General features: G+C 45.5%; 1 protein-coding gene across 1 annotated transcript; it reads left to right on the top strand.

Annotated features, from left to right (window-relative positions):
* Positions 1-1,611: 1,611 nt before the first annotated feature.
* On the top strand, positions 1,612-22,407 carry CD9 (CD9 molecule). Its single transcript, XM_027733256.2, has 8 exons — positions 1,612-1,787; positions 12,171-12,273; positions 15,264-15,361; positions 16,551-16,625; positions 17,546-17,638; positions 18,209-18,298; positions 20,108-20,191; positions 20,919-22,407. Exons 1-8 carry the CDS (start codon positions 1,722-1,724, stop codon positions 20,982-20,984), a joined length of 675 nt encoding a protein of 224 aa, XP_027589057.1. The 5' UTR covers positions 1,612-1,721; the 3' UTR covers positions 20,985-22,407.
* Positions 22,408-25,454: the final 3,047 nt, after the last annotated feature.

The raw sequence follows: 25,454 nt of genomic DNA on the forward strand, positions 1-25,454 counted from the left end.
GGCATCCTTTAATATGCCACAGCTCCTCGTTCTTCTGCTTTGGGACTCTCAGAGAGTCAGGCTACTTGGATGCTTGGTGGAGGCAGCAATGACTCACAAAAAAGCAACACAGCAGTCAGCCACCCTTCCCAAACTCTCCTTTGCCATTTATGCCTGTCCTGCAGCAGCAACAGAAGCCTCTCGGTTTGGCTACTCACAACCATCCTTGCATTTTTCCAAGCTCTTTATTTTTTTGCCTTGCTTTCTAATGGAAAGGTATCAGTGTTTTGTAACCTGCTCTGGGCAACAGCTGCCCAAGTCAATGTCTCTCCCCCACTGTATCACCTCTGGAATGTGCTCTGTCTTATCATTTATTTTGGCAACAATAACTCCAACATGTTTTTACTTGCATTTCAGTAAGGCTTCTCTGTTCTTATTGTTCTGCTGGGGGGAGGGGGTGTTGGCTCTCAGTACCTGTTGAATTTCTAGTCCCACTGTATTAAAGATAAATTAAGGTACAAGCCCTCAGCCTTCATTCCTGAGCTAACAGGCTCAGAAGTTGGGTGCTGAATTCCCAGTTAAAATTAAAGGAAAATTCTTAGCTGAAATTCAACATGTTTATTCTCACAACTGGGGTGACCTAAGGGCACGTGCACAACCAGTTAGCATGGATCTCTTGGCAGGCTGAAACTTATCCCACCTTATTTTCCTAAAGTGCATGTTTATAACTTTATACAGACATATTTGAAAGATTAAAGGAGTTAAACTATGCTGTAAGTTTATCTGGTATGAGAAAATACCCATTTCAGCCAGACTGATGCATTTAAGTTGAATTAAACGTCCAGAAGAGAGCCACAAAGATGATGAGGGGTCTGGAGCATCTCTCTTAGGAGGAGAGACTGTGGGAGCTGGGGCTGAGAAGACTGAGGGGAGATCTCATTAATGCATATAAATATCTCAAAGGCAGGTGCCAGGAGGATGGTGCCAGGCTCTTTTCAGTGTGCCCAGCGACAGGATGATGAGCAACGACCATAAACTGAAACACAGGAAGTTTCACCTCCCCACGAGGGAGAACTTATTTACACTGAGGGTGGCCGAGCACTGGAACAGCTGCCCAGGGCGAACGTGGAGTGTCCCTCTCTGGAGACATTCCAAACCCCCCTGGACACGCTCCCGGGTCACCTGCTCCAGGTGACCCTGCCTTGGCAGGGAGTTGGGACTGGGTGGTCCTAAGAGGTCCCTCCCAACCCTAACCAGTCTGTGATTCTGTGTTCTATGCAAGAGCAGGGGGGAGTTGGGTGGGGAAGGGGTGTTTGGTTGGATATTAGGACTAAGTTCTTCCTCCAGAGGTGGTCGGGCACTGGAACGGCCCCAAGCCTGGCCGAGCTCACGGAGCGCCCTCAGGCACACGGTGGGACTGCCGGTGCTGTGCTGCGCAGGGCCAGGAGCCGGGCTTTGATGATCCTTGCGGGTCCCTGCCAGCTCAGGGCGTTCCATGACTCCCTGAGAGCGCCGGCCCGCGCTCAGCTCCCCGTCCCAGCGCCGCGTCCCCGATCCCGCCCGGCGGGCCCGGCGGGGCGGAGCGGGCCGGGCGGGCGGGCGGCAGGTGCGGGGCGGCGGCCGGGGCGGCCCCGGGGGCGGGCGGAGGGGAGTCCCCGGAGGATCCTGGGCACAGCCGGATTTAAGGAGCGGCGCCGGACCGAGGGAGCCTCGCCCCGACCGTGCCTGCAGGAGCCGCCACCATGCCCGTCAAAGGAGGCACCAAGTGCATCAAGTACCTGCTCTTCGGCTTCAACTTCATCTTCTGGGTGAGGCACCGGGGGCCGTGCCCGCCTCGCTGCCCGGCAGGGAGCCCGCGGGGCGGGGGGGGCCGGTATTTTGCGTGGTTTTTCTTGCTTGTTTTTGCCGTCTTCCCTACTTTCAGCCGCCCGGCACGAGACGGGGGGTGCCCGGGTGCTCCCCCCTTTATTTATGGGGTTTTTTTCCCGTAGGACCGCGGTTATCCCAGGGCGGTCTGTGTGTCCTGCCGGGCGGGGAGGGGGTGCTGGGGCTGCGGGCAGCTCCCCCCCAGCGGTGCCGGAGGGGGAGATACGGCCTTCTCCCAGAAAATCCCTGCAAGTCCTGCTCCTCGGTGGCTTTCCCGGTGCCGGGGCTGTTCCCGGGGGGAGCTGTTTGTGGTTGTCCTGTGTGTGTGAACTCCTGGTGGGAGCCTCGGTCAAAACCGCGGCTTCCCTTCGCGAAGGGAGCCCTGAACTCGTCCTGATCTGTCGGAGCACAGCCGCCAGCCCAGGATGAGACTGTGTTCTGTAGTTTCTGCCTCTCTCTTGCCCTGCCTGTCTCTAGTTGGCCGAGCGGTCTCACAAAGCACGGCTGAGCTGAGGGTCGTGGCTGTTCCCAAGCCCTCGGGCAGTGGGCATCTCAGTTTAGCCTTGTCTGCTCCATGGAAAAGTACGAAGGCAGCGCAGCACAGCTGCCTGTGTGCCCGATGGATAGGTGTGGAGGGTGAGGTTCAACGTACAGATTTTCCTAGGGTTTTTTTGCCACAGTGGAGAGGTGCGTGTGTGACCCTCCGATGTGGAGGAATTAAGTTGGAGCTGCGGAAAGAAGCCACTTCTGGAGCCAATTTTACAGCATTGCACGTGGGATGAGTGGAAGACGCAACGGTAAATGGATAAAATACTCGTGATGTTTCAAGTTAAAGCGTGGCTTTCAGCAAAGCTGAGAAAACGGAGAGGGAAGTTGTGCAAAAGCAGTTGACACAGGAAAGCACAGTATTGCCACCCGAGACTCGTCAGGAGAGTGAGCAAGGGTGTCCCCTCTGGAGGGTTGTAGCTGATGAGAAGAAGAAGCCAAAAAAAAAAGCACTGGCTGAGACCTCTGGGTCGGTGAGTTTCTAAACGTCATGTTGAAACAGACTGGTTTGCTTTGTGGTTGGTCTGTTTGTTTGTTTGTTTGTTTTAAAAGCTACAGAGTTTCTACAAACTATTTTATAGGACAAAAGTGCTTGTGGTTGCTGCAAAGAAGCTCTTGACATGAGCATCGTCACCTTGTTCTCTGGGGCCCAGGGCTGAGAATAAAGAGCATGGTTTTGTTTGGCTCAGGAGGTACCTGTTGCTTGGGAGTGTCGTGGTAATAAAGCTCTGAAGCTTTACTTGCACCTTTGAGTGCCCAGTAAGCATGGATGCAGGATTGACCTGGTAACTTGGTGGAGGGAAGGAAGAGTAACTGGCAGAACCCAGGTAGGATGTGGGGGAAAAAGAAGAGTGAGGAAAAAAAAAATTAAAGGGAGAGTAATGCATCTTGAATATCCCAGCAAGTGTCTGGAAGCTCCAAGAGGCAGTAAAATGCAAACAGCTTGGGTTAGCCCAGAGGTAGGTGTGTGTTTGACCAGCTGGAGTAGTCCTTGGCTTTTGGGAGTCACCATGTGTCATTGTGCCCTGCCGAAAGTGTTGAGGGGGAGTTCAGAGCATGGTGTCCTCTATGGAAGAATAAAGTAGCAGTATCAGGCCTGTTAGGCCTCAGTGAACAGCATACAGGGAGAGGTGTCCTGGGGCTGGCAGCAATAGAGGGAAACCACCCTAATAAGAAAGGCAGCTTTTAACGTTTCCTACAGCCTTGGAGATGTGAAAAGTCTGTGGAGTAAAGGAAGTAAATGGAACAGAAGTGTGGTATCAGAGTGCAATTCTCTACTCACTTTTAAAAAATAAGTTTAAAAAATAAGTTCATCCCCCTAAAAGGGCAGATGAGGGATTTAAAAGGCCTGCAGCAAACCTGCAGGTATCTGTGGATCGCATGTTGGGTGGCATGTGTTTGCATCCATCAGAGGCTTGAGGGAGGGTGAGAGGAAGCATAAAGGCTGAAACAACTTGGTATAGGAGGTTATTAAAACAAAAATTGGGGAACTGCCAAAGTTGAAGCTGTATTGAAAAGAAGGAAGTAAAGGTTCATAAATGCTGGTGGGTCAAATACAAAAGATCAATAACATTAGCCAGAGGAGAGGTTTAGGAATAATTACAAGAGTAAACCCAACTAATAATCCCTCTTCAGACACATTAGGACCAGGGAGCTTCCCAGGGAGTCCTTAAGAACAGGCAGTAATAGGGTCTGAGTGTTAGAATCTCGGTAGTGTCATTTTGCAGGACTTCATTTTACTGGGGGAGATCTTATTGAAGTTCTGTGCCATAATGTGTCTCTGACTCTGAGTCCTGCACAGGCTTGAACTGACTCCTTGATGCAGAGGAGAAGAAACAGCAGCAAATGCTGGTTATCAACTCTCCCGGGTCGCACAGTAGTTACTTCAGAACTATAAATGCATTGCAATTGGGTAACCCTCCCTGCTCACCATCCATCTCAGTGCTGGAGGGCTGGAATGCGATGAATTTGAGGCTGGGTTTTTGCTTTATGCTGTTCTGGGATACACGAAGAGTGGCACACATGGTGCGTCTGGAATAGGCAGAGAAGATTCTTCAAAAAGAAGCAGCCTAGAGTTATCAACTAGGTGGTTGGGGCAGATGCTGCCACAGAACAATGAAGTCTTGGGAGAAAAGGATCTGTGATGGCTTCACAAAAGCACCAGGCGGGTGCTCAGCACCAACACAGCAAAACCAGCTTCAGAAGTGAAGGTCCCAGAGAAGAGGGAAGATTGGCCTAAAGCTGCGGGAATCCATGGCATGCTGGTGTCCTGTGAGCTGCTCTGGTCTTCTGCCTACCTTGGGAGGATCACAGTGGAGCTTGGTGATGTTTGGGAAAGGAAGAGAAGGGTTTCTGCCATCAGAAACTGGAAGTCAATTGGGATTTTTCAGCCTGGAAACAGATGAGGGAAATGTGCTAGAGGTCTGTAGGATCCTGATTGTCCAGGTAATAGGTGGGGCCTGACTGTATTGGAAGAGCCAGTGAGCAAGAACTGTGGGATATTAAACCTATAAAGGGGTCACTTTTGGAAGAAAAGTGTTTTGACTGTGGGAACAGCAGTGGTGTTTTCTCCACAGCAGGTGCTGTGGAAGTAGATAGGTGAAGGGTACCTGGCTCACATGGGGTTCAGCCTTTCATTAATTTTTCTTCTTTCAAGGTGCTGTCTTGTGTCTTTGCACAACCTTGAAGTGCTGAACATGTAAACCAGGAGGTTAGTCCTGGGAAATGCTGCTGTCTGCCCTGTTCTAATAACCTTTTCTGAGGAGCACCCTGTAGGATGTTGTGCTTGGATCTGGTGATAACTGATCTGATGGCCTTTCTCCAGCTAGGAAGGCTGGAAACTACCATGGCGTTCAGTGAAACTTTTGGGACTTCAGAGCTTGGGTTGAAGTCTTACTTGTGGCCTGAGTGGAAAGTGGGGAGAGACCAGTGGATGTTTGCTATGAGTGCTTCTGAAGTTGGGTTAAGCACTACACTTGTAGAGAATGGGTTTTACTTTTGTGTTTGAGTAGCTCAGTAAGTTGGGTGATTCAGACCCCTCTCGAGGGGTGGGAATGAGGGCTGGCTGTGTTTTCCCTTTGGATCAAGTGTTGCTGTAAGCACCAGGCTCCTTGCTGGTGTTGTCCCACCCGGGTTTGCAAACAGATCTGCTGCCTTGGCACGGCTGGTGCTGGCCCTGGTATCCCTGGCATTCTGCTCTGTAATGAAACTTGTACCAGTTCAGGTCTTCAGAAGTTTGGCATTGATTTGGGGTGGGGGAGGGAGGTGACGAAGCTGATACTTAACTTTAAAGACTTTTTTTTTTTTTCCCCACCAGGCTGGTTTGAGCTTGGCAAGAAGTCAGTGGAAGCAACACATTATGTGCTTTAAACCCAAGCAGTGGAGTGGTCTTCGCAAAGCTGGCTTTGAACAGCCTTAGTGTGAGCAGTGCTTGATTAGCTGGAGTTGTGCAACAGTGACTGCTTCTAGCTGAACACCCTTAACTCCCGAGGTTTGCTCAGGCTTGTTGACCCGGGTGACAAAGCCTTTTCCGAGGAAAACTGTGGGTTCCTGGGCAACTCGGCGCATGCCGGGCAAGCGCCTGCGTGTTCTCCCACTGCTGCGGAGCAAAAAGCAAGGGCTTGCATCTTTAAAATTAAGTGCTGGAGTTTCCCCTTGTGAGTTTTGTGGCACACAAAGACATCAGCTGCTAATATTTATAATGAAATGTGTTTTAGGCACAGAAGTGCTGTAGCATACAGTCAGAGTTCAGGTTGAGGTTTTGAGCAAGTCATTTACTTGCTTTACACTATTAGACAAATGCCTTGTCCTGGCTCCCTACTCTCCAGAGTGTTTTATGAGCAAATGCATTTGTCTGTGGTAGTGCCTGCTAAAGAAAGATGAGCAAAATTAGGCCTGGAGAGCTCTTTTCTTTCTGTGACTTGAAGATAGGTGTGACTTCATTCTGAACCATTATCTCAGCTGGTTGCAATTCAAAGGGTCTTTCCTGCTCCAGTGGAGCAGAGGACTTGCAGGATGGACAGGTAAATATGCATGTTTGTATGCATATATGGAGGCACATACAGGAGGGACAGAAGTTAGTTGCTTCAGCTTGCTCTAATCTGATTTAGTATGAATCAAAATGCTACTTGGGCTCAGTTCAATGTATTCTGACTCCAGTTAAGTGCTGTGAAGTCAGGACAGAGTTGGACTGTGTTACCTTGAGAAACCTGATGTGAATCTACTTGTCCTTAGAGTTCTAGCAGACCTAGCTCCTATTTGCAATTCAAATTGCAAATATAGTAGGCTGGCTTCTGAATAGGAACTTGTATGAAATGGGCACTAGTCTTGGCAGTGGTTCAGGAATTCTGTAATGCTGCTCCTACTGTACTGGAGCACCATTTTATTGCAATAAATGCTGTGACATTAACACAGGCCACAACATTCTTGAAACTAGCTAAGCAGAAAGAAAATACTTCCTTTCCTATCTTTTTTTTTCCCAAAGAAGTTTGCAAATAGCTGCAGTTTCTTGTGTAACTGCAGCACTCATTGCACATCTGTTCGGGAAGCCTTTTTTTTTTTTTTCCCTAAAGAAGTTTGAAAACCTGTGTGGTTGTGGATAACATTAATCCTGTAATTGAGGGATGAGAGTGATGATGAGCCTCATCTGTACTTACTGTTTATGGGATTTTATTTATAGAGGACAGAAAAAGACAGTTCATTACTACTTAGTGTTCTCAATTTCTTTGCCTGCTGCTTTGCAGTGTTACAGGTCTGGTCCTGGCTTTGTTAGTTGAGTCTTTACACAGTGAGAAAGAAGTTGCTTGTCCGTCTTATGCAGAGTCAAATGTTTAACTAAAAGTTTAAGTGTCTATGAAGTGAAGATGGTGGCTTTTTCAGTGTACTCTTGGCATACCTTGGGGAAAACCTATGTACGGAGCAGTCGTGTAGAGCCCGACATGCCTTCCTGCTTCCAGAAAAAAAAATCAGTAAGTGATTGCATCTGTTGGATGCAATGCTTAGCTGACAGCACTGAATGTAGTATTCATCTTTGACTGACTTCTGTATTTCCACAGTCACTTACTTTCTGCTGGAGGTAATGCCATGAGCTTGGTACAGGTTGTAGGTGAGCTTGGCCTGAATGTGCTAAAATAGCAGAAACCCACAGTTTCATGTACAAAGGCTTTTCCTACAGACTTTGAGCCACATATCAGGAGTTCTTGCAGTGTCTCATTTCTTCCCTGTCCCTGCCCTCCACCCTGTGGAAGTGCAGGAAGGGCTGTGGTAGTAAACTGCTGGATGCTGAGGGAGGGTGTCCCCCTCCTAAAGCTTTGTCTCCCAGCTCTAAGGATTTGATAACTGCTTGGATCTTGAGCTTGAGAGGTGGTTCCCCCTGTGGAAAGATAAGATGCTGTAAGGTGTCTGTAGTAAGTGGGGTACTTGTCTTGGGATTGTTCTTTCTCAGGATGGGTCAAGGTGACAAGGTGAGAAGGGACTAAACAAAATGGTCCTTGCAAAATAGTGGTTAAATCCAAAAGAAACTTTCCAGCTTCCCAAAGTAGTGTCACGCATTGTGCTACTATGGGATATGTTAACGAAATTGGACTTTATGTTTTGGAAAGCTCAAGTTTTTAACCTGTGTTTACACCAGCACCATTAAATCTAATTATTCCCAACCTTCTGCTGGGAAACCATATCTGTGAAACCTCAGGTGTTGGGAAGGGAGGAGTGGAATGCAGTGGGAATTGCTTGATAGTATTCTGTGCTGAGGAACAGTCAAGTTCATGTTCAAGTTAGCCAAGGATGGTGAAGGGAGGAAGGCAGAGTGTTCCGTGTGGCTCCTGCCTCCAGGATGGACAGGTTGTTTCTCATCTCAGGTGTATCCTGACTGTGGTCCTTTGTCAGTTGTGTCTTGGCACATGGAAGGAAGGCTAAAAGAAAGTATTATCAGAGATAAATACTGGGACACACCCTCAGATACACCAGAGGCAAAATCATGTCCTTGTCAAGGAGGAGGAGGGCACAGCAGTGGAAAGGGATGACTTTGGAGAAAGCACTTGTTGGTGTGGGATGGGAGGAGGGAATTCTTTCACAGCAGGACTGTGTAAGATAGGAAGGCAGACCAAAAAAAGCTGTTTTTCCTATTGCAACAGGCAGAAAGAATTATGCAGGAGTGAGCTTTTGAGACAAGAGGAGTACGTTAGTATGTGATGCAAAAAACCCAAGAAGCCCGCATAGAACTGAATAGGAACGACCAGATAGTTCTATCCTTTTTTAGCACATGTCCATTGCAGCCACAGAATGGGCAAGTGGAGCAGAGATGAGCTGGGAGCTGTGATTGGTGGCTGGGGAAAAGCAAGGAAGGCTCATCAGCTTGAGCAGGGAACTCAGTAGCATGGTGTTACTGGAAAATCACTGCCATAAACTTTCCAATACCGGGATTGAGTAGTACCCCTTTAACTTCACATTTTGATCAGATTGGAGAAAAAAAAAAACAACCTCTCTTCTAAACTTCTTTTTCTATAATTGTCACTACAGAAACATACTACCTTACACGTCTGATAAGCTCACAAACCTGCTTTTAACTTTGTGCGTGCAAAACTAAGAGACCAACTTCAGGAACACAGACTGCTATTCTTTTTCTGTTAAATTTCTTTTCCAGCACAGGATAGATCTACTTAGAAACACTCCCTGTTGCTCAACTCCTATGACAAAACAGGTCTGTTAGATGGCAAAACGCTTGGATTTCCAAAAAAGCCCCAACAGCTGGGTCTGCAGGGGATCTGCTTCCATGCAGCTAAGGGGAGGGGGCTTGCACCCCTTTCCCAGGGAGGAAAAACACAGCTGCCAAACCTGCTGGCACAGCACTGAGGAGCACAGAAGTGCCTGTGCATCAGCCTCTGCTGTGCCAGAGTGGTCAGAGGTTCTGCCAAGTGCCCACAGGGCTGTGCCTGCCTCTTCCTCAGAGGCTGGTGTTGGTGTGTCCTTGTTTCTCCTTGTTTTGATGGAAATTTGAAGCTTCGAGTTACTTGCCTTCTGCTTTAAAACTGCCTTTTTTAGTTCAGTGGTCAGTGTGGGTAGGAAGAGCACAAACTTGAGAACACAAGTCTGCTTTCCTTAAGAAACTGGGACAAAAAGTTGCTTATTATTGAAAGAAGGAGCTGCATTTTATTTCTAGTCCAATATGGAGAGAATTACCACTTTATTTAATTCTACCAGTTTTTCAGTGCTGTGGAGTAGTTCACTGGCCTGGTGTTATCACTGTTCTGTGATCCCTTAAGTCTCTTGCCTTCTTGGCATCTTCTTAACCTTTCCACAGAGTGGCTGCTCTTCCAAGGAGAAAACATGCCACCACTTAACTCTGGGTGGTGGTGAGGGAGGGTGAAGTTTTGGGTTTTGGGAGGAGCTGTATTGGGTACACCATCTCTCCCTAATCTGAACTGACCAGTTTGTTTCTGAGGAGGTCATAAACTAAGCCTTCTCCTTTGCTTGCAGTTTTAAGATTATCTGTATGGTTGTGGTATGGCTTAAAGTTTCTTCACAATTTGAATACTCTGGCCTTAAAGGTCTGCTGGGGGATCAGCCCTGGGTTTTAGTCCTTTTCTGTGCCCTGCTCTGTTTGCAGTGCTCTCTACTCAAACACTGAGTCTTGTCAAGCCACAAATACTTGTAGGTGGGTGAGAACAGCTGGGTGTGCTCAGGCTTATGTCTTTGCAGTTTCATGAGTTCTAGCAAAACAAGCTGAAGCTGTAGGTTTCTTCTAATGATGCGAGTCTGGATCCCTATAAAAGCTGAAGACTGTTCAGTGACCCAGCAGTGAGTCTCAGTGTTGTTAAATACTGGATGCCTTAACTGTAGGCTAGAAACTGTTCATGAATTTTTTTCCATCACTAAGCTCTTCTGGTTTTTGAGCTGAGATACTGAGGTGAGATGAGATTGCAAAGGCTTTTTGAAATGATGCTGTAGCAAGGAGTGCAGGTAGAGCAGCAACCCTTCTCTCTGCCAGTCCCCATGTTGCACCTCTCCCTCCCCTCAGGGTGCTGCTGTGGCACAGTAAATGGAAATAATAACCCTGCTGTGACATGGTGTGTCGTACCAAGGTTCTTCAGCATAACTTAATGTTGTCAGTGTAGCCCTCACAAGGCAGGCAGGCAGGAGGTATGTGCAGGTGTGCTTTGTGAGCAAGCACCTGGGACACCCACAAAGTGCCTTTTGCGTAGGTCTGGAAATCTCCACTTGGGTTTGGCTCTTCCTTTGTTGTGTATCACTTGATCTGTTTTCCCTGCAGCTCCTCTTTGAGGCAGGCTTGGGACTCGGGTGCCTGCCATACAAGAAATGCTGGTTTTCTTGGCACTGCTGCTTTCCTTTGCTGATACCTGAATCCTTTGCACTTCAGCTGGGATGTTTCCTGCTGGGAAGCTACAAGGGATATCCTTTCCCTTAAACCCCCTCTTAGCTCCATTCTCTGCCCTGTGTGAATCTTCAGAGCTGTCCCTCTTTTTGAAGGACACACCTCAGAGTTAGGGGAGACACCAATGGGCTTGGTGTGGAAGGGATGTATCCACTGGTGCTTTCTGTGGGAATGCTGTCCATAATCCCACCAAAAGTTGACATTAATAAATGCTTTCCAGTTTCTTGGAAGCAAAACAAGAATGTTGTTTCCTTCTAGAAGGGACTTCTTATCAGAGATAAGGCTTTGTTGGGTTTTTTTTTTTGCTTTTCATGCATTCTTTGCCTGACCAAAGCACCAGAATTTATGAACTTATTGCTCACTTTTAAGTTTAAATTTTTAATGTCTGCTGTGATGTTTGGGGTTTCTGTCCTCATCTCACTTTTGTAGAGGTTTTTTCAGTAGTTAAGTGGCCCTCAAAGGAAGAGCTGAGAAGCATGCTTTCCAGCTTTCTAGTTTGTCCTGGTTTCTCTTTCTTTTTTTTTTTTTTTTTTTTTTTTTAACATGCAAGACAACCCCATGTTTTTCTTCTCAAGGGAGGATTCAGTCTGTTCACAGTAAGCTGTTAGTGTTTGCCTTACCAGAGTGCAACACTCTCTTTCTTGCAACACCCTTCTGATGCCTTCTGCAAGGTGTTTCATCCAAAAGCTAATTTATTCGCAAAATGACTTGCTGCAGACACAGGCACCAATGTTAAGAGGAACCTGGAGGCATGCAGCAAAGATAATAATGAAATAAAACTGAATATTACCTAAAATTAGGTTGTTTTACTCTACATCAGCAATATTGCTGCTTCAGCGGCCAGTATTTTTTTCCTCTCAGTGTGGTGACTTAATGGGTTGGTTTTATCCTGTTTTGCAAGGAAGAGCACTCTTTCTGAACTCCCTTCTATGCTACACTGAATTCTTTAACAGTCTTAATAGACTAAAACTTCTGGCTGGCCTCACAAGGCACTTTTGCTTGTGATACACTTGTCCTTCAGTGTGAAGATTTTAAGATCACTAAGCCATGCAATGTCATTGCAGTCACACAGAATGAAACAATGGGTGGAGAGGTCAGTGGAAATACTGACACTTGGCTAAACCTTGGATATTTTCAGTAAGGAACAAAAATGGCATTGTTCTCCTGTGGCATTGGACTTTGTATTATGTAAAGCATCTGTCAACAAGGTGCCTCGTGTCTGGAGTGAAGTTTGTTCATGTTTTGGTGTCCCCATCCTTTTATGCCAGTCCTTTGTCATCAGCTCTTTAAATAAAAGCTGTGTCCTGTGTTTGCTTCTGATGTTGTTGCTAAAATGTAAGGGTGAATGTATTAATTGGTATTATTTAACAAGGCTTCCTTGTTCTTACAGCTGGCAGGGACAGCAGTTCTTGCAGTTGGACTATGGCTTCACTTTGATTCACAGACCAAAAGCGTCTTTGAACTGGAATCCAACCAGACGACGTTTTACACAGGTGAGCTGGGACAGATCACACTGATGATGGCCAGACTGCTGAGAAACCTTTGTCTTCCTCAAGGGTGAAGACAAAACAGCCCTACACAGCCTCGGTGGGGCAGAGAGCATCTTCCCCTGGCTGGTGCTGAGGGCCAGCTGCTCTCGGGAGCTCTGATGCGAACAGCAGCGCTGTCACGCGAGTGGTTTCTTGGTTCTTTGTCCTTTGTCCCGTCTTAAATCCTGCAGTTCCTCTTTGGTTGCTGTTGCTGAGCATTTTGTAATCCTGAGGCTCCTGGTAGACACAGAGTATGTCTCTTCATGATGCTCCTCACAACATGAGTCAGCAGTTTCACACCAAACTAGATGAGTAACCACAGATGGCATCAATAACTAATTTTTTTTTCCCAAAGTGACCAACCTAAGGTACCCAAACCCACAACTCTGCCTCATCTCTCAGAAGGAGCATGTGTACTGTTGTCTAATTCTTACGTGTCCACGTCTGCTAATTTATACTGAACGGAATGGGAAGGATGGATAAACATCTTGGTCTGTATGAGCAACTGTTCCAGCCAACCTGGATCAATGTAGCTTCAGCCAGCCCAGGTGGAAGTTATTCTGTGACATTCTGTCTGCAGTATGACCAGTTAAGGGGCACACACGTTTTCAGTTTGTTATGCTGGTGTCACAGGTGTTCCTAATTGAATTGGATTTTATATGAACTCTGATTCTGTCATCTATGGTCACTTGTAGGCTTGGATGGGAAACACATAGACTTTGGTAGTTTTCCCCTGGAGGTGCTTTGAAGCACCTCTCCTATGAGGGAAAGCTGAGGGAATTTGGATTGTTCAGCTGGAAAACAAAAGGCTTTGGGGTGACCTAATTGTGGCCTTCCAGTACCTGAAGGGAGCCCACAAGAAAGATGGAGAGAGACTATTTCCAAGGGCCTGGAGTGACAGAACAAGGGGCAATGGTTTCAGACTGAAAGGGTAGATTTAGATCAGGTATTGGGAAGAAATTCTTCCCTGTGAGGGTGGGGAGGCCCTGGCACAGGTTGCCCAGAGAAGCTGTGGCTGCCCCATCCCTGGAAGTGTTCCAGGCCATGTTGGACGGGGCTTGGAACAACACACTCTAGTGGAAGGTGTCTCTGTTCATGGCAGGGGTTTGGAATGGGCTGATCTTTAAGGTCCCTTCCAACTCAGGCCATCCCATGATTCTGTGAAACAAAGCAGCTGTGTTTGAAGACTTCTAACAGATGGGAAGCAAATTCAAATATGTACCTTTCTTAATGTCTGTCATCTTCAATTTGGACAATGCTTATGCATATGTATTTTGCATCCCTGTAGCCCTTGGATTTGCCAGGTCCTCTATGGTGTCACTCACTGGCCATTCACAGGGTGGATGGCTTGGTCTTTCTCTTACCAAAAAAACTGGCCCCCGTGCTGGGCTGCTCAGACTGTCACAACACCCAAACTGGTGCCTGAAGGGTCAGTGAAGACCTGCATGTAGGTGCAACTTGGGTTGCAGCCTCATAGTACCAGGATAGCCTGTGCCTACAGGGAGCTCTGGTAGGAATGGTGAGTTAGGCTTGTGCAACCTCTCAAGCTTATCTGTAAGAAAACTTGTATTTTTGCCCTGGATACGATGGCATCATAGCAAACTGGGTGGTTCTTGCAGCTGCCAGGAAAATTTCCAGATGCTTTTAGATGGGCCTTGGAAAGGGAACAGAAATTTAAACTTGGCTGTTGAGCTAAATATTTAACAAGTCTTATTTTGGGTAGTCTAAAACAACTCTTTCACCTCCTGAAACATAAAAGTTTTATGATGTGATACTTAAGCTACTGGTTGAATGCAGCCAGTGAAACCTGCTTGAAATCTCTGTAGGTTAAACAGGGTGTTTAAAAGAAGCTTAATAGGAATTCCTCTTTTACTTTTCTGGGAGTGGCTGCAGTTTCCAATAGGAAATGAACAGAATCTGTCATTTTGCACCCAGTACCAACCCAAGTTACTTCAAAGGCTTTCTGTAGAACTGAAAATAAAGTGATGGACTCCTATTTTAATTTTTCAATTAGAAAGTTTAAGCTGGGATAAAAAAAATCAGTGCAGGAATTTCCTGCTGATAAAAAGTGTCAGGCTTAATCCCTTACATGTGCTTAACCAAATAGATACTTATTTTGGCAGCTGATCTTATTGGTTTGCATCCAGAATATATCACTTGCAAATGCTTACATCTGGCTTTCTTTAATTAGTATTGACTGGGCCTCTGAACTGTATTTTTGTCCACATTGATAGAAATGTCATACTCATTTTCCATGTTTTACTGATTCTTTGACATTTCACCACCACGGTAGCACTTTCTTGCCATCCTTTGGGAGTTGTTTTGCTCACTGCATCTTGCTGCTCTCACCGGCTCTCAGCTCTGATGCTTAGGCTGGCAGTTCCCAAGTTCAGGAGCCAGAGGATTGGGCATAAATGGAGTCTTTTAGCCCAGAAATGTTTGCTTTCTCTGCTCCAACACGCTCACTACCTAAATTCTGGGCAGAATATTTTACAAGCTCTAACACTTGTTACAGTTTGAGGAGGTATCTGCATCAAGAACTGTCAGTTGTTGATAAATCGCTATTCCAGCTCTAACTGCAACACACCCTTCACCTGAAGATAAGTTGATAACTCTGACTCTGAGCCAGTTTTAAAAAGTGTCTTGTAGCTTGTTTTACATGGCTTTATTTTGCACATTTTCTGAAACTTGTGAAACTGCAGCAATGGTACACATCAGTTGTTACAGGTTGAAGGTTTTATTTATCAGTATATTTCCCTGCAAGTTATGAGATGTTTGCTTTGAAAATTAAGCACAGGGTTTGTTGTTGTTTTTTTTTTTCTTGGAACACCTCAGTAAAGAAACTTAAACCTTGGTGAAAGCTGCAAATGCTGTTTGTGGAGCAACTGATTTCATACCTTGCTGCTGAGTTCTCGACTAGTCTGTATATATGTTTATGTTCTTCTCCTCCCTAGGTGTTTACATCCTTATTGGAGCTGGGGCACTTATGATGCTGGTTGGTTTCTTGGGATGCTGTGGTGCATCACAGGAATCTCAGTGTATGCTTGGCCTGGTAAGTGTTCAGAGTTGTGCCTAAATTTTTAGCAGCGTGATGGGAGAGGAAGGAGAATATTCTGGTGCAGTTAAAAGGCAGCAGATTGTGACTGTTTTGGCTCTGCAGTGTTTAAACTTGTGGTCACCTGCATAATGGTAAAATGTTAAATATAGTTTTTAATTTCTGGCCCTAAACCCAAATGTTCATGCTATATTTGAATCAAGAGGCTGAGTGTGTGACATACTCAGACACTGAAGTGTCAAGACTGGGAGTATTGTAAAGGCAGAACAAAAGTGTTGATAAGAGTAATGCTATTTGCTAGACAGTTTATCCTGGACCCTGAAGGTTGTGCAGTCTTCAGTCTTTGAGACCAGAACTGTGGTATTTGATCCTTGAAACAACAAGCCTCTACTGTTCCTAATTACAGGATGAGCTCTTCTGGTTGACAACTGCTCTGCAAGCCAAGTATTGGAGAGCAACCTCATTGTTTTCAGACTGGAGGGGCCAGTTGAGCTTACTGGGCTCGTGCACATCTGTACACTTGCAGAACTACTCATCCAAATAACCAGAAGACTTGGTTAATAAAAGACTTCTACTATAGCCAGTGAAAGAACAATTCCCCTTCTGTGTTATGGAAGAACTTAAATTCAAATATTTCTTGCAAAATGATGCCTCTAGCCCTTTGTAATTCTGAGTATCTCTCTTTAAAGTGCTTTTAAATGATAGTGGTGTTTTGGACCTGGTAGTCAATTAAAGACAGAGAACACATTTATTTCTATTTTATGGGATACACAACAAAGTGACCATAAGCTCTGTGGGAGTTGGTGGCAAGCTAGGGATTAAGTAATGACTCCTAAAGCAATAGGAGTGACAAACCAGGGAAAAGAAGTGGTGTCAGCTGTTGTGATGTGTCTGAGTGACTTGGGCAACTTCAAAGTCTGAGTTAACAGATGATGGGCTTTAATTAACACTGATCAAAAAGCAGGATTTCTGCTTGGAGAGCACTGCCAGGCTTTCCGACGCTCCCGGGAAGAAGTGCTGACCCAGTGCAGTGTGTCCTCTTTCCTAGTTTTACCAATGTTCCAGACCTCCAGCTGGGAACACTGAGTGACAGTTCCCCCAAGTCTGGACAAACTTGCAGTAAATGTGTGTGATGCTGTTTTGTGGTGCTGTGGTCTTCATTAATAATGTGGTCTTTCTTTTCTAGTTCTTCTTCTTCCTTTTTGTGATTTTTGCCCTTGAAATTGGTGCTGGAATCTGGGGATTTTCAAACAAAGAAAAGGTAGGTTGCTCTTTGAAGGTGGAGTGGTGGGATGCTGGAGTGGGTTTCCCAGAGCAGCTGTGGTTGCCCCATCCCTGAAGTGTTCAAACCCAGGTTGGATGAGGGCTCTGAGCAACCTGGTCTAGTGAGGGGTGTCCCTACCCATGGCAGGGGGGCTGGACTAGGTGATCTTTAAAGCTCCCTTCTGACCCAAAATATTCCATGATTCTGTGAATGTGCCCACAATTAACAGTCTACTGAGATCTATACCAGTATGAGTCAAATCCTCATTACCCAGGGAGTTTGGGTGAGACAAAGAAGAGTGATTCAAGCAAAACAACACAAGAAATCTAATATCTAAATGAGACTGTAGCAGGAAAGCCAGAATCCAAGAGGCTGTTGCCTGCTAGAGTTGCCCTCTAGGCAGTACCTGGCAGAGCTGGGAAATGAAATAGGCTATCAGGGAAGCTTTACCAGATAGGAGCCAGGTCAGCTAAGGGCTCAGTGTTTCTGCACCTGGTGGCCTGTCCCTCACCAACAGTCAAGATTGTCTTGTTTCAAAATAAGATGCTTGGTGATCAGGGTTGCTTTTCTGCTTGTGTTATACAACAGGGAAATTATAAAACCTTCTGTAGTGCAATAGTGAATATTTTTGGCCAACTGGTGGGCAAAGACTTGGTTCTCTCATTCCTTTTGTGAAGCTCAGAGCTTTGGAAAGGAAAACAGTCTTAGCTGCTCAGGTGTGGCTTTTAAGAGTTAGGCTCACTTGTTTCAGGTGAGAAATACTGCCCACCCTCTCTTTCCACCATCTATTTGTACATGTCAAAAGAATGGGTACTGTAGGCTGCAGAATTTTTGTTGACTGACTTGCTCAGTGTAAGTTTTTCACAATAATATTAAGGTAAGACAATCATACACCACAACTCTTTGCTGTCCTGTAGATTATTGACGAGTTGAAGGAGTTCTACATGGACACCTATAAGAAGAGAACTCAACCAGGTGCCAAAGAGACCCTGACAGCATTTCAGCTCGCTGTAAGTACATGGTTATACTTAAACTAGACAGTAATGCAGCTTCTTCACTCTGTTGTCCATGTCATCCACTCCCCTGTACAAGTCAAGTATCTTACTAACTAGAAGAAACCAAAACATTATTAGTAACAAATTGCAGAGAAGATGGCTTTGTGTAGTATCAGTGAATTCAGTATGTCCCTCTGAAGTGCCTAGAACTAGTTCTTGTTTTTCTAAAGCTCAGAAGCAGGCTAGGAAACCTTAGATCTGTGATATTGAGCTAGAGACACCCTAGAATGCATACCTGTGTATCTGTGAGGAGTCCATCTCTGTGTCTGTAAGGAGCACAAGCTGTCACCAAAATAAATGTGTGTGTACTTAGTGAGATCTAGCTCTCTTCCTTTCAGAACCTTGTCCTTTAACATAATAAAGACTTCTTAAAATTAAGTTTTATAGCAGTCACATTGACTGAACTTCAAATTTGCTAAGGTCTGTAATAAAAACTAATCTAATTTATTTCTCTGTTTTTTACCAGATGCTGAGCAAAAACAAGGATTATTTAACCTGGCTCTCTCTTCCTGTTTTGTCTTGTAGCTGAACTGCTGTGGCCTTACTGGAAGTATTGAGCAGATGTTCATGGAAACCTGTCCGAAAAAGACGTTGACTGAGGCAATCACTGTAAAGGTAAAGCATGACTTAATTCACCATCAGCTCTGCCCAATGAGTAGAATGAGAAACACACTTCTGAGTAAACCCTTCCAGTCCGGGGAAAGTTCACATGTCACACTTGGTTACCAATCTGTGTCTGTAATCAGTCTGTAATATTGCTGTCACTGTGGAAAGAACACCCAGGGTCAGCAGGAAATCTGGCCTTGCACAGGAAATGTGCAGTCTGTGTGTCACAGACTGATGGGGTGGGCAGGGAAAGATCAAAACTTTGTCTAAAATAAACCCATAATGCAAGAGAGCTCTGTTCTCCTCACTGCTCCTATTGCCACAGCACCTTCCTGGTGCTTCCCTGGGAGTGTCACCTCCCCTTTTGGGTAGGGAGACAGAGCTTGGAGGCAGGAGCAAGCCTGAAGTTTTAGCAAGGAAAAGGAGAGGGGGTTAATGCATTGGTAGCCTGTTAAGGTGAGTTTGTCACTGTCAAGGCAGTTCTCTGTGTCAGGTTTTCCTGTTGGAGTATTGCTGCAGAGGTGCCTGTGTGCCACAGATAACAGGAGACACAACTTGTATAGCTCTTAAGTAACCCTCTTCCTCTTTTTCTTACAACTGCCTTGCTTCATGCTCCAAGACAGTCTGTATGAGTCTTCCAATAGAAAATAAGGCTCTTAATGGAATTCCATTAATTCCATTAATGACTTAAATTTTTTTTTACTTTTCTTGTGACAACTTGAAGTATCTGACCACGAGACCTTCAATCTGTAGTCACACCTGAATGTTTAGTCCTGCCCATGCAGTCTGAGTTAGAGTGTATGAGAGCAGCTGAGACAGCATGCAGCTCTTACTGTTTGCTTTTATTCTGCTATGTGTTTTATTCATCAGTTGACTCCATCTTGTGATGTGTTTATGGCCCAGTCCCAACTGTAGAAAAGCAGTGGATAGACTGAGATCAAAGGGATGTAGTGGAGTGGCTGATTTGTGTTGCCTCTAAGAAGCAGTGCTGGAGTAGTATTCTGATTGAACTGATTCATCCTTGCCAGTATATCCCTTTAATCCTTGATTCAGTCTTTTTTTTTTTTTTTTTGGACTGGATAAGGAACAACAATGGAAAAAAAGTAGCTTTCAGCAGCTCACTGTAGTTTGCTGCTGGAACAAATAGGACAGGAGCTGGGATGAGACTTTGACCATCTACCAGGCTTTTAAAGATTTATACCTCTGTAAAAGTGCCACCTTTTTCTTGGCTGCCACATGCCTTTTCTGGGGAAGGGACTGTACTTACATTTTTATTTTTTTCAGTTGCAATGGTAATTCATTGTCCTGGCATCATCAAACTGGCCCCTCTGGGAGTCTGCCCATTCCAGGGATGCACGCAGCCCAGGATATCATGCCATTCCCATGCAGTGTGGGTCCATAAGGTGTCTGCAAAATTCCAGTAGCAACTGGAAATATCAAGAACGGCTTCAAATCTATTTTGAGAAGGGATGAGCAGTGCAGCAGCAGTTTAAGTGCTGACATCCATTAGTAACAAGCCAAGCATGGTACAACTGCTGTTGGTCCTGATCTACCTGATAAACTGCAGGTGTTGAGAAGGGAATCCTGCTGTAGCCAAGGTGCTGTTAAGAGATTTAGAGACTTGAAGAGTAGATTTAAACTTCCACCCTAACTCTTGTGTTGGAACATCCCTGGCTTTGTTTAAGGATGTGAAAGTAAGGCCAGATGAAAGCAGCTTTCCAAAGAAGGCTTTCTCTAGTGGAAGCAGACTTGAGCTCAAACAAGCAGAAAACAACCTTTGTGTGTGTGAAACACTAATGAACTGTCTGTTCTTTCCAGTCCTGCCCTGCTGCCATCGATGACGTCTTCAAATCAAAATTCAATGTCATTGGAGCAGTTGGCCTTTGCATTGCTGTGATGATGGTGAGTTCCCAGATTATTTAGAGGGATACTGTGTGTTAAGATGATACTTAGAGCAGGAGTCTGTAGAACGGTGCCTGGCATAGCAGCCCACGTGGCTGTTCCACTAAGGACAAGCCCCAGCAGGATCAGGGTGTGTGCTGAAGGGCCCTGAGGCAGTGCAGAGGCTGGGATGTCTCAGAGATCCCTGCTTCTACTTTGGATTAGGATCTGTCTCCTTGTACCTTTAGCAGTGGTGAAATCGTATCGGGGGGGAGGGGGGTGTATATATAGAGTGAAGATGTATTGGTCATGTCACTGGCCCACTTTTTCATCTCAGTATCTCTTGGGTTCTTTATCTGCATATCTCTTGGGGATTCTTGCTTTTCTTTCCTTTATAACAGCTAAAGGCTCTGCTAGAGAACTGAAATAACAGTGCCACTAAGAAAACTTGCGCTTTTGTGTTTGACTTCTCTGGAGAAGATGGATGCAAATATGCTGGGATGGTCAAAGATTTCTTAGGAGATATGGCAGTGGTTTACAGCTGATCTATTTTCAGATATTGCGGTGAAGGGGATTCATGAGAACAGAATGAACTTTGGGGGTGGAGGGGCAGGTACTGCAGAATAGAGTATATAAATACAGAATGAATTTGGCCTCTGGGCTGGGAACAGCAGCTGTGCTTGTCCTCATGCTGATAAAAGAACATGCTTTGGTTTCCTGATTTGCAGTGTGTTTGCTTTCTTTACAGGTTATTGGCATGATATTCAGTATGATTCTCTGCTGTGCCATCCGCAGGGAAAGAGAGATGGTCTAAGAGCTACAAACCCAAGACTCCTGCACTATAAAATCTTTGTCATTAACTTTAGTGTTCTGAGAGCATTTCTAAAAAGTTATATATTTGTTACCTTTTTAATGCTTTATTTGGTACTGATGTAGATTTTGCTTTTTATGTTATAGGTTAAAATGATAAAGGTTTATCTGACTCAACACAAATATTGTACATAAAATATCTGACTTTCTTGAAACTTACATAATTTGGATATAATTTATGTTGGAGACAATTTGATAATAAAGAGTAAGATGTATTGTATTGTTTGTGGGGGAGGAGAGATGTTGCTGTATTGATTAATCCTACTGTTTGATGCATAGCATGGAGTGGAACTTGCATAACATGATAAGTGTTAAATCACTAGGGCTTTAGTACAAAGCAGGAAATAACTCCTATATCAATGCCACGTTTGAAGGGAATTCCAAGGAGTGGGAGATGCTGTCAGAGCACGTTAGAGAAGGCATGGCCATTCCTCCTTTCCTTGGCGTGTGTGAACAAAAGCAGGTCTTAATAACATTCCTAAAATGTCACTGCAGTAACACTTTACTGTCGCCTTCCTGGAGGGTGGCAAAGGCTGAGTGTCACCAGGGTGATGTGCAGGCACTGGTGCCTTGATGCAGCCAGGCTGGGCTCTGCTCTGGAGCCAGCTGGGCCTCCTTACATCAGCCTGTCTGCTGGCAGAACTGTCCCCTGACGTGGCCTAGGTCCCTCGGCAAGGCAGATTCCCTGGTGTTTGCTCAGGATTTTTGCACTGGCTGGCTTTGTGCATTGTTTCTCCAAAGCCACAGGGGTACAATCTCAAGGGCTTAGAACACGTGTGCCAAATCTCAGGTTTCCAAGCGGAATAAACACAAGTTGCATGAGAAGTTACTGTCCAGCTCCGCGGTTGCAGAGTTGTGGCTTATCCTGTTTCAGTTAAAAAATGGATGTGGGAGAGAGTGGACACATCAGTGTGGAACCCTTAGCTTGAAGAATTACCAATTTGTCCTATACTTCTGCTCTAAATGGCTTTTTAAGTGGGTTTTGTCTCAAATACCTTCTGGTGGGGGCTGCCCATGGGGTCCTTACCAGCAAGTCGATGTGCTATACCTCGTATTCCCTCACTGTAGTATCTCATCTGTGTTCTCAGAAGCTTCTGGTCTTTGGGTGCTACAAATATCTCTTGGTATTCTTTGCTTGTTCCCACTTTTCTCTTGCAAGGAGGTTGGTATTTACTATGAGAAATACTGGATTTTGTGAGGGTTGGGCTCTTTTTGAAGCTCTGAATGATGCATGAATGTATTGCCACCGTTGTGTTACCCACTGTCACTTGTCTAAGGCAACCATGCAGCTCTCCTCTGTAATATGTTGCACTGTTCTGTGTTCGTGGGCTTTCTGAAAAAAGAATTTAAAAAAATTCAAATGGTAATCATGCTTCTGTGTGTCTTGCAGAGAGTGGAATAACTCCTGAAAGGAGCTGATCTGATTTTCTTCTGTGGGTATATGTGAGAACCTGGAGGGGAAAAAAATGTCTTAGGGGAATTTGAGACCCACCCTGTCCCTGAGCTCTGGCAGAACTGAAGTAGTGTTTTTGCCAGCTGTCTAATTCTGTGTGTGAGACTGAATGTGGTACCTGAAAGAGCTGCGGTGAATCTGTCAGCCATCATGAAATTCACTGCTGACTTCAGCTGCCCTTGGGTTTTTTTTTTTTTGTTCCCTCTTCCTGGAATCATTTAGGTTGAAAAAGACCTTTAGGATTATCAAATCCGTCCTTTGACCAATCACCACCTTGTCAACTGGACCAGAGCACTATGTGCCACATCCAGTAATTTCTTGAACACCTCAAGGGATGGTGACTCCACCCCCTCCCTGGGCTGCCCTGTTCCATTGGCAGAGTCCAAGGAAAGGGCTGTAAGCAGGGAGAGGAGAACTGAGCTGTAGGCTCAGCACCTCAGAGCGTGACCGGCTTTGGGCGGGGGCTGCAGAGGAAGCTCTCAAACTGACATCCAGCTCAGCTGAAGATCCAGAAGACTTAAGTGAATAACTTAACACACTGTTCCTGTGTTCTACTAAAGCTGTAGGGGGTTTCCCTGGGAGTTAATCTTTGGCTTGCGAAGCTGCTGCCTGAACCTCAGTGTTCATGCAACACTCTCTGCTCTGCCCCTACCCCCCTGTATTTTTTTAAACCCTATAGCCCAATTTTTTGCCCTTCTTTTTAAACATCCTGTGAATGTAAGTTGGTGTTTTCTGAGGAATCAGCAGAAAGGGCAAGTCTTGTTTTACCAGAGAAGATAGAGCTGATCTTTATTACTGGAGTATTACTTCCTTTTAGCAAAAACATGGGCTACAGATGCAAAACCTTGTTGCCCTCATCCTAAGATGAGCAAGCTAGCCTGGAATGAGTGCTTCAGCAATGGATATTATTGACCTATATGCTACGTTTCACTTTACAGGTAGCAACTGTGATCAAATTTCCTGAAGAATTGGGTTCTAAACCCTAAAAGTCTGTAGCGCTGACTGTCCGAGCAGGGAGCAAGTTCCCATCGTAAAGGTAGGGCAGGAACAGAATGTGACTTGTGAGGTAATGTAGGGAGGCTCAGGTGTGCAAAAGGGGTAATAGATTCTTTTTTATTTTTTCTGGAAAGCAGGAATGAGTGAAATGCTTGTGGAGGGGAGAGAGAGTGAGGGATCCCTCTTCAGAAAGCATCTGCCCAGGTTTTTTGGGATAGCAGAGAAGCATGTACTGGTGCTGGGAAAAAGTCAGGAGTAGGAAAACATTATCCTAGAGCTTCAATGTGATGTCTGTTGGGAGGAATAGATAGGATGAAGGAAAACATACAAAAAGAAAATACATCTTTGTCTCTTCTATGCCATCCTAGTTCCCCATCAGTGAACAAAAGGTGCAGCTATGTTAAAGCCTCCCTGGAATGTAAGAAATCACTCCAGAAAGGAAAAGGGCTTAAGCAGCTCTGTTTCCAAACACAAGCAAATTTCTTCTTTAAACACAGATGCTGTTAATTTGTTGTTGTAAATTTGCTTAAAATAGCTATGTTTCATGGCCAAATGCGACAATATGCATTCTGTACATCTATGGGAATTGCTTGTGGATAGCAAAAAGTTGTGGGACCTAAGTACTTTCTTGGGTTTGGATAATACAAAAGACAACTGGTAATGTAAGCCCCATTAAGCACTTTTAACAATGCTGGCAGCAGTGTTTGATGTTAAATCATGGAGTCACAGGGGAGGGACCTTAAAGGTCATCTCATTCCAACCCCCTGCCACAGGCAGGGACACCTTCCACTAGACCAGGTTGCTCAGAGCCACATCCAACCTGGCCTTGAACACTTCCAGGGATGGGAAGTGCTCCGAGGCTGTTCTCAGCTGTGTCCCTTTGCTGCTGTGAGGAAAACAAGGGCAGATAAAGCCAAACCGCTGAAAGATGTGGCTGTTTACGTGTTGTAACCCAGCATATGGAGAGTATGGGAATTTGCACCAGGAAACAGCCTATTGCAAGATTGGAAAAAAAAAATGTTTGACCAAGGGGCAAGGGTTTAGCAGTGAAGTCCTAAGGAAAGCTGGATTTGGTGATCTGCAAGGTAATTGTGCCAGGAGAAAGATTTCTAGACTTACTCTGGAAAATTGGAACTAGCCTGCCTCGGGGATAGAGTCTCAAGCCAGCTGCATGGTCAGCTCTGTTGGAAGAAGGTGCACCAAGGCAGGGAGAGCCTGGTTTTCCAGGGGGATGGGGCTTATTGCTGGAAAATAGCTTCATTCTTTATAGTGGAGCTGGGAAAGTTGTCTGTGGTAGGACATGTTGCCATTTTACAGCAGTCCTAGGACATAAGCACCATCATCGAGTCCAGGAAAAACATCACAGGAGGTTCATGAAATCGGGAAAGGGTGTGGGAAGAAACTGGCTACAGTGGAAAGAAAAGGGTGAGCCCCACACATTGGGAGGGTTAGAGTAAATCCTATCCTCTCACACACTTCAGAAACTTAAATCCACCCTATGTTTCAGCATTACTCACAGAGAAGATGTGTTTGCAGAAGGGGAGGATGTCGTTACCTGCAGGGTGGCTTCCAAAAGAGCTCCCAAAGGAATTGCTCCAGTAGACAGAAAAGCCTGGATTTATTTTTGACAGGCTCTCCCAGTCAGGACTATACTTCTTGCTCTCCATCCATCAGGAGAAAAGTGTTTGCAGACAGTTTTTAGGAACTGCCTGTACATCTCCACTATTTTTGCTCTTTGGATAAATCTCCAAGTCCAAGCAAGCCTTGCAGAAGATGGGCTCAGAGCAATTGTCCTGAAGGAGGGGGGGGGGGGGGATAAAAGGTAGTGGGGCCTAAAATCCCAGCGATAACTGTGAGTCAGATGCTGCTTCCATGGGGGATGTGCTGAGAAGTTCAGGCTCAGCCCTGCCCTGTTTCCTTGCAGGCATTTACAAGCCTCAGCAGAGCTGCCCAGCCAGCCTCCAG

Source organism: Pipra filicauda, unplaced genomic scaffold (assembly GCF_003945595.2).
Source record: "Pipra filicauda isolate LSUMZ 115617 unplaced genomic scaffold, ASM394559v2 scaffold188_size1440453_pilon, whole genome shotgun sequence".
NCBI lineage: Eukaryota > Metazoa > Chordata > Aves > Passeriformes > Pipridae > Pipra > Pipra filicauda.

Bases quoted from the DNA above. Each gene is read 5' to 3' on its own strand.
- CD9 (XM_027733256.2), top strand. From the start codon at position 1,722: ATGCCCGTCAAAGGAGGCACCAAGTGCATCAAGTACCTGCTCTTCGGC. The intron at 16,626-17,545 runs GTAGGTTGCTCT...GCTGTCCTGTAG, and splicing joins GATTTTCAAACAAAGAAAAG to ATTATTGACGAGTTGAAGGA. The intron at 18,299-20,107 runs GTAAAGCATGAC...TGTTCTTTCCAG, and splicing joins CTGAGGCAATCACTGTAAAG to TCCTGCCCTGCTGCCATCGA.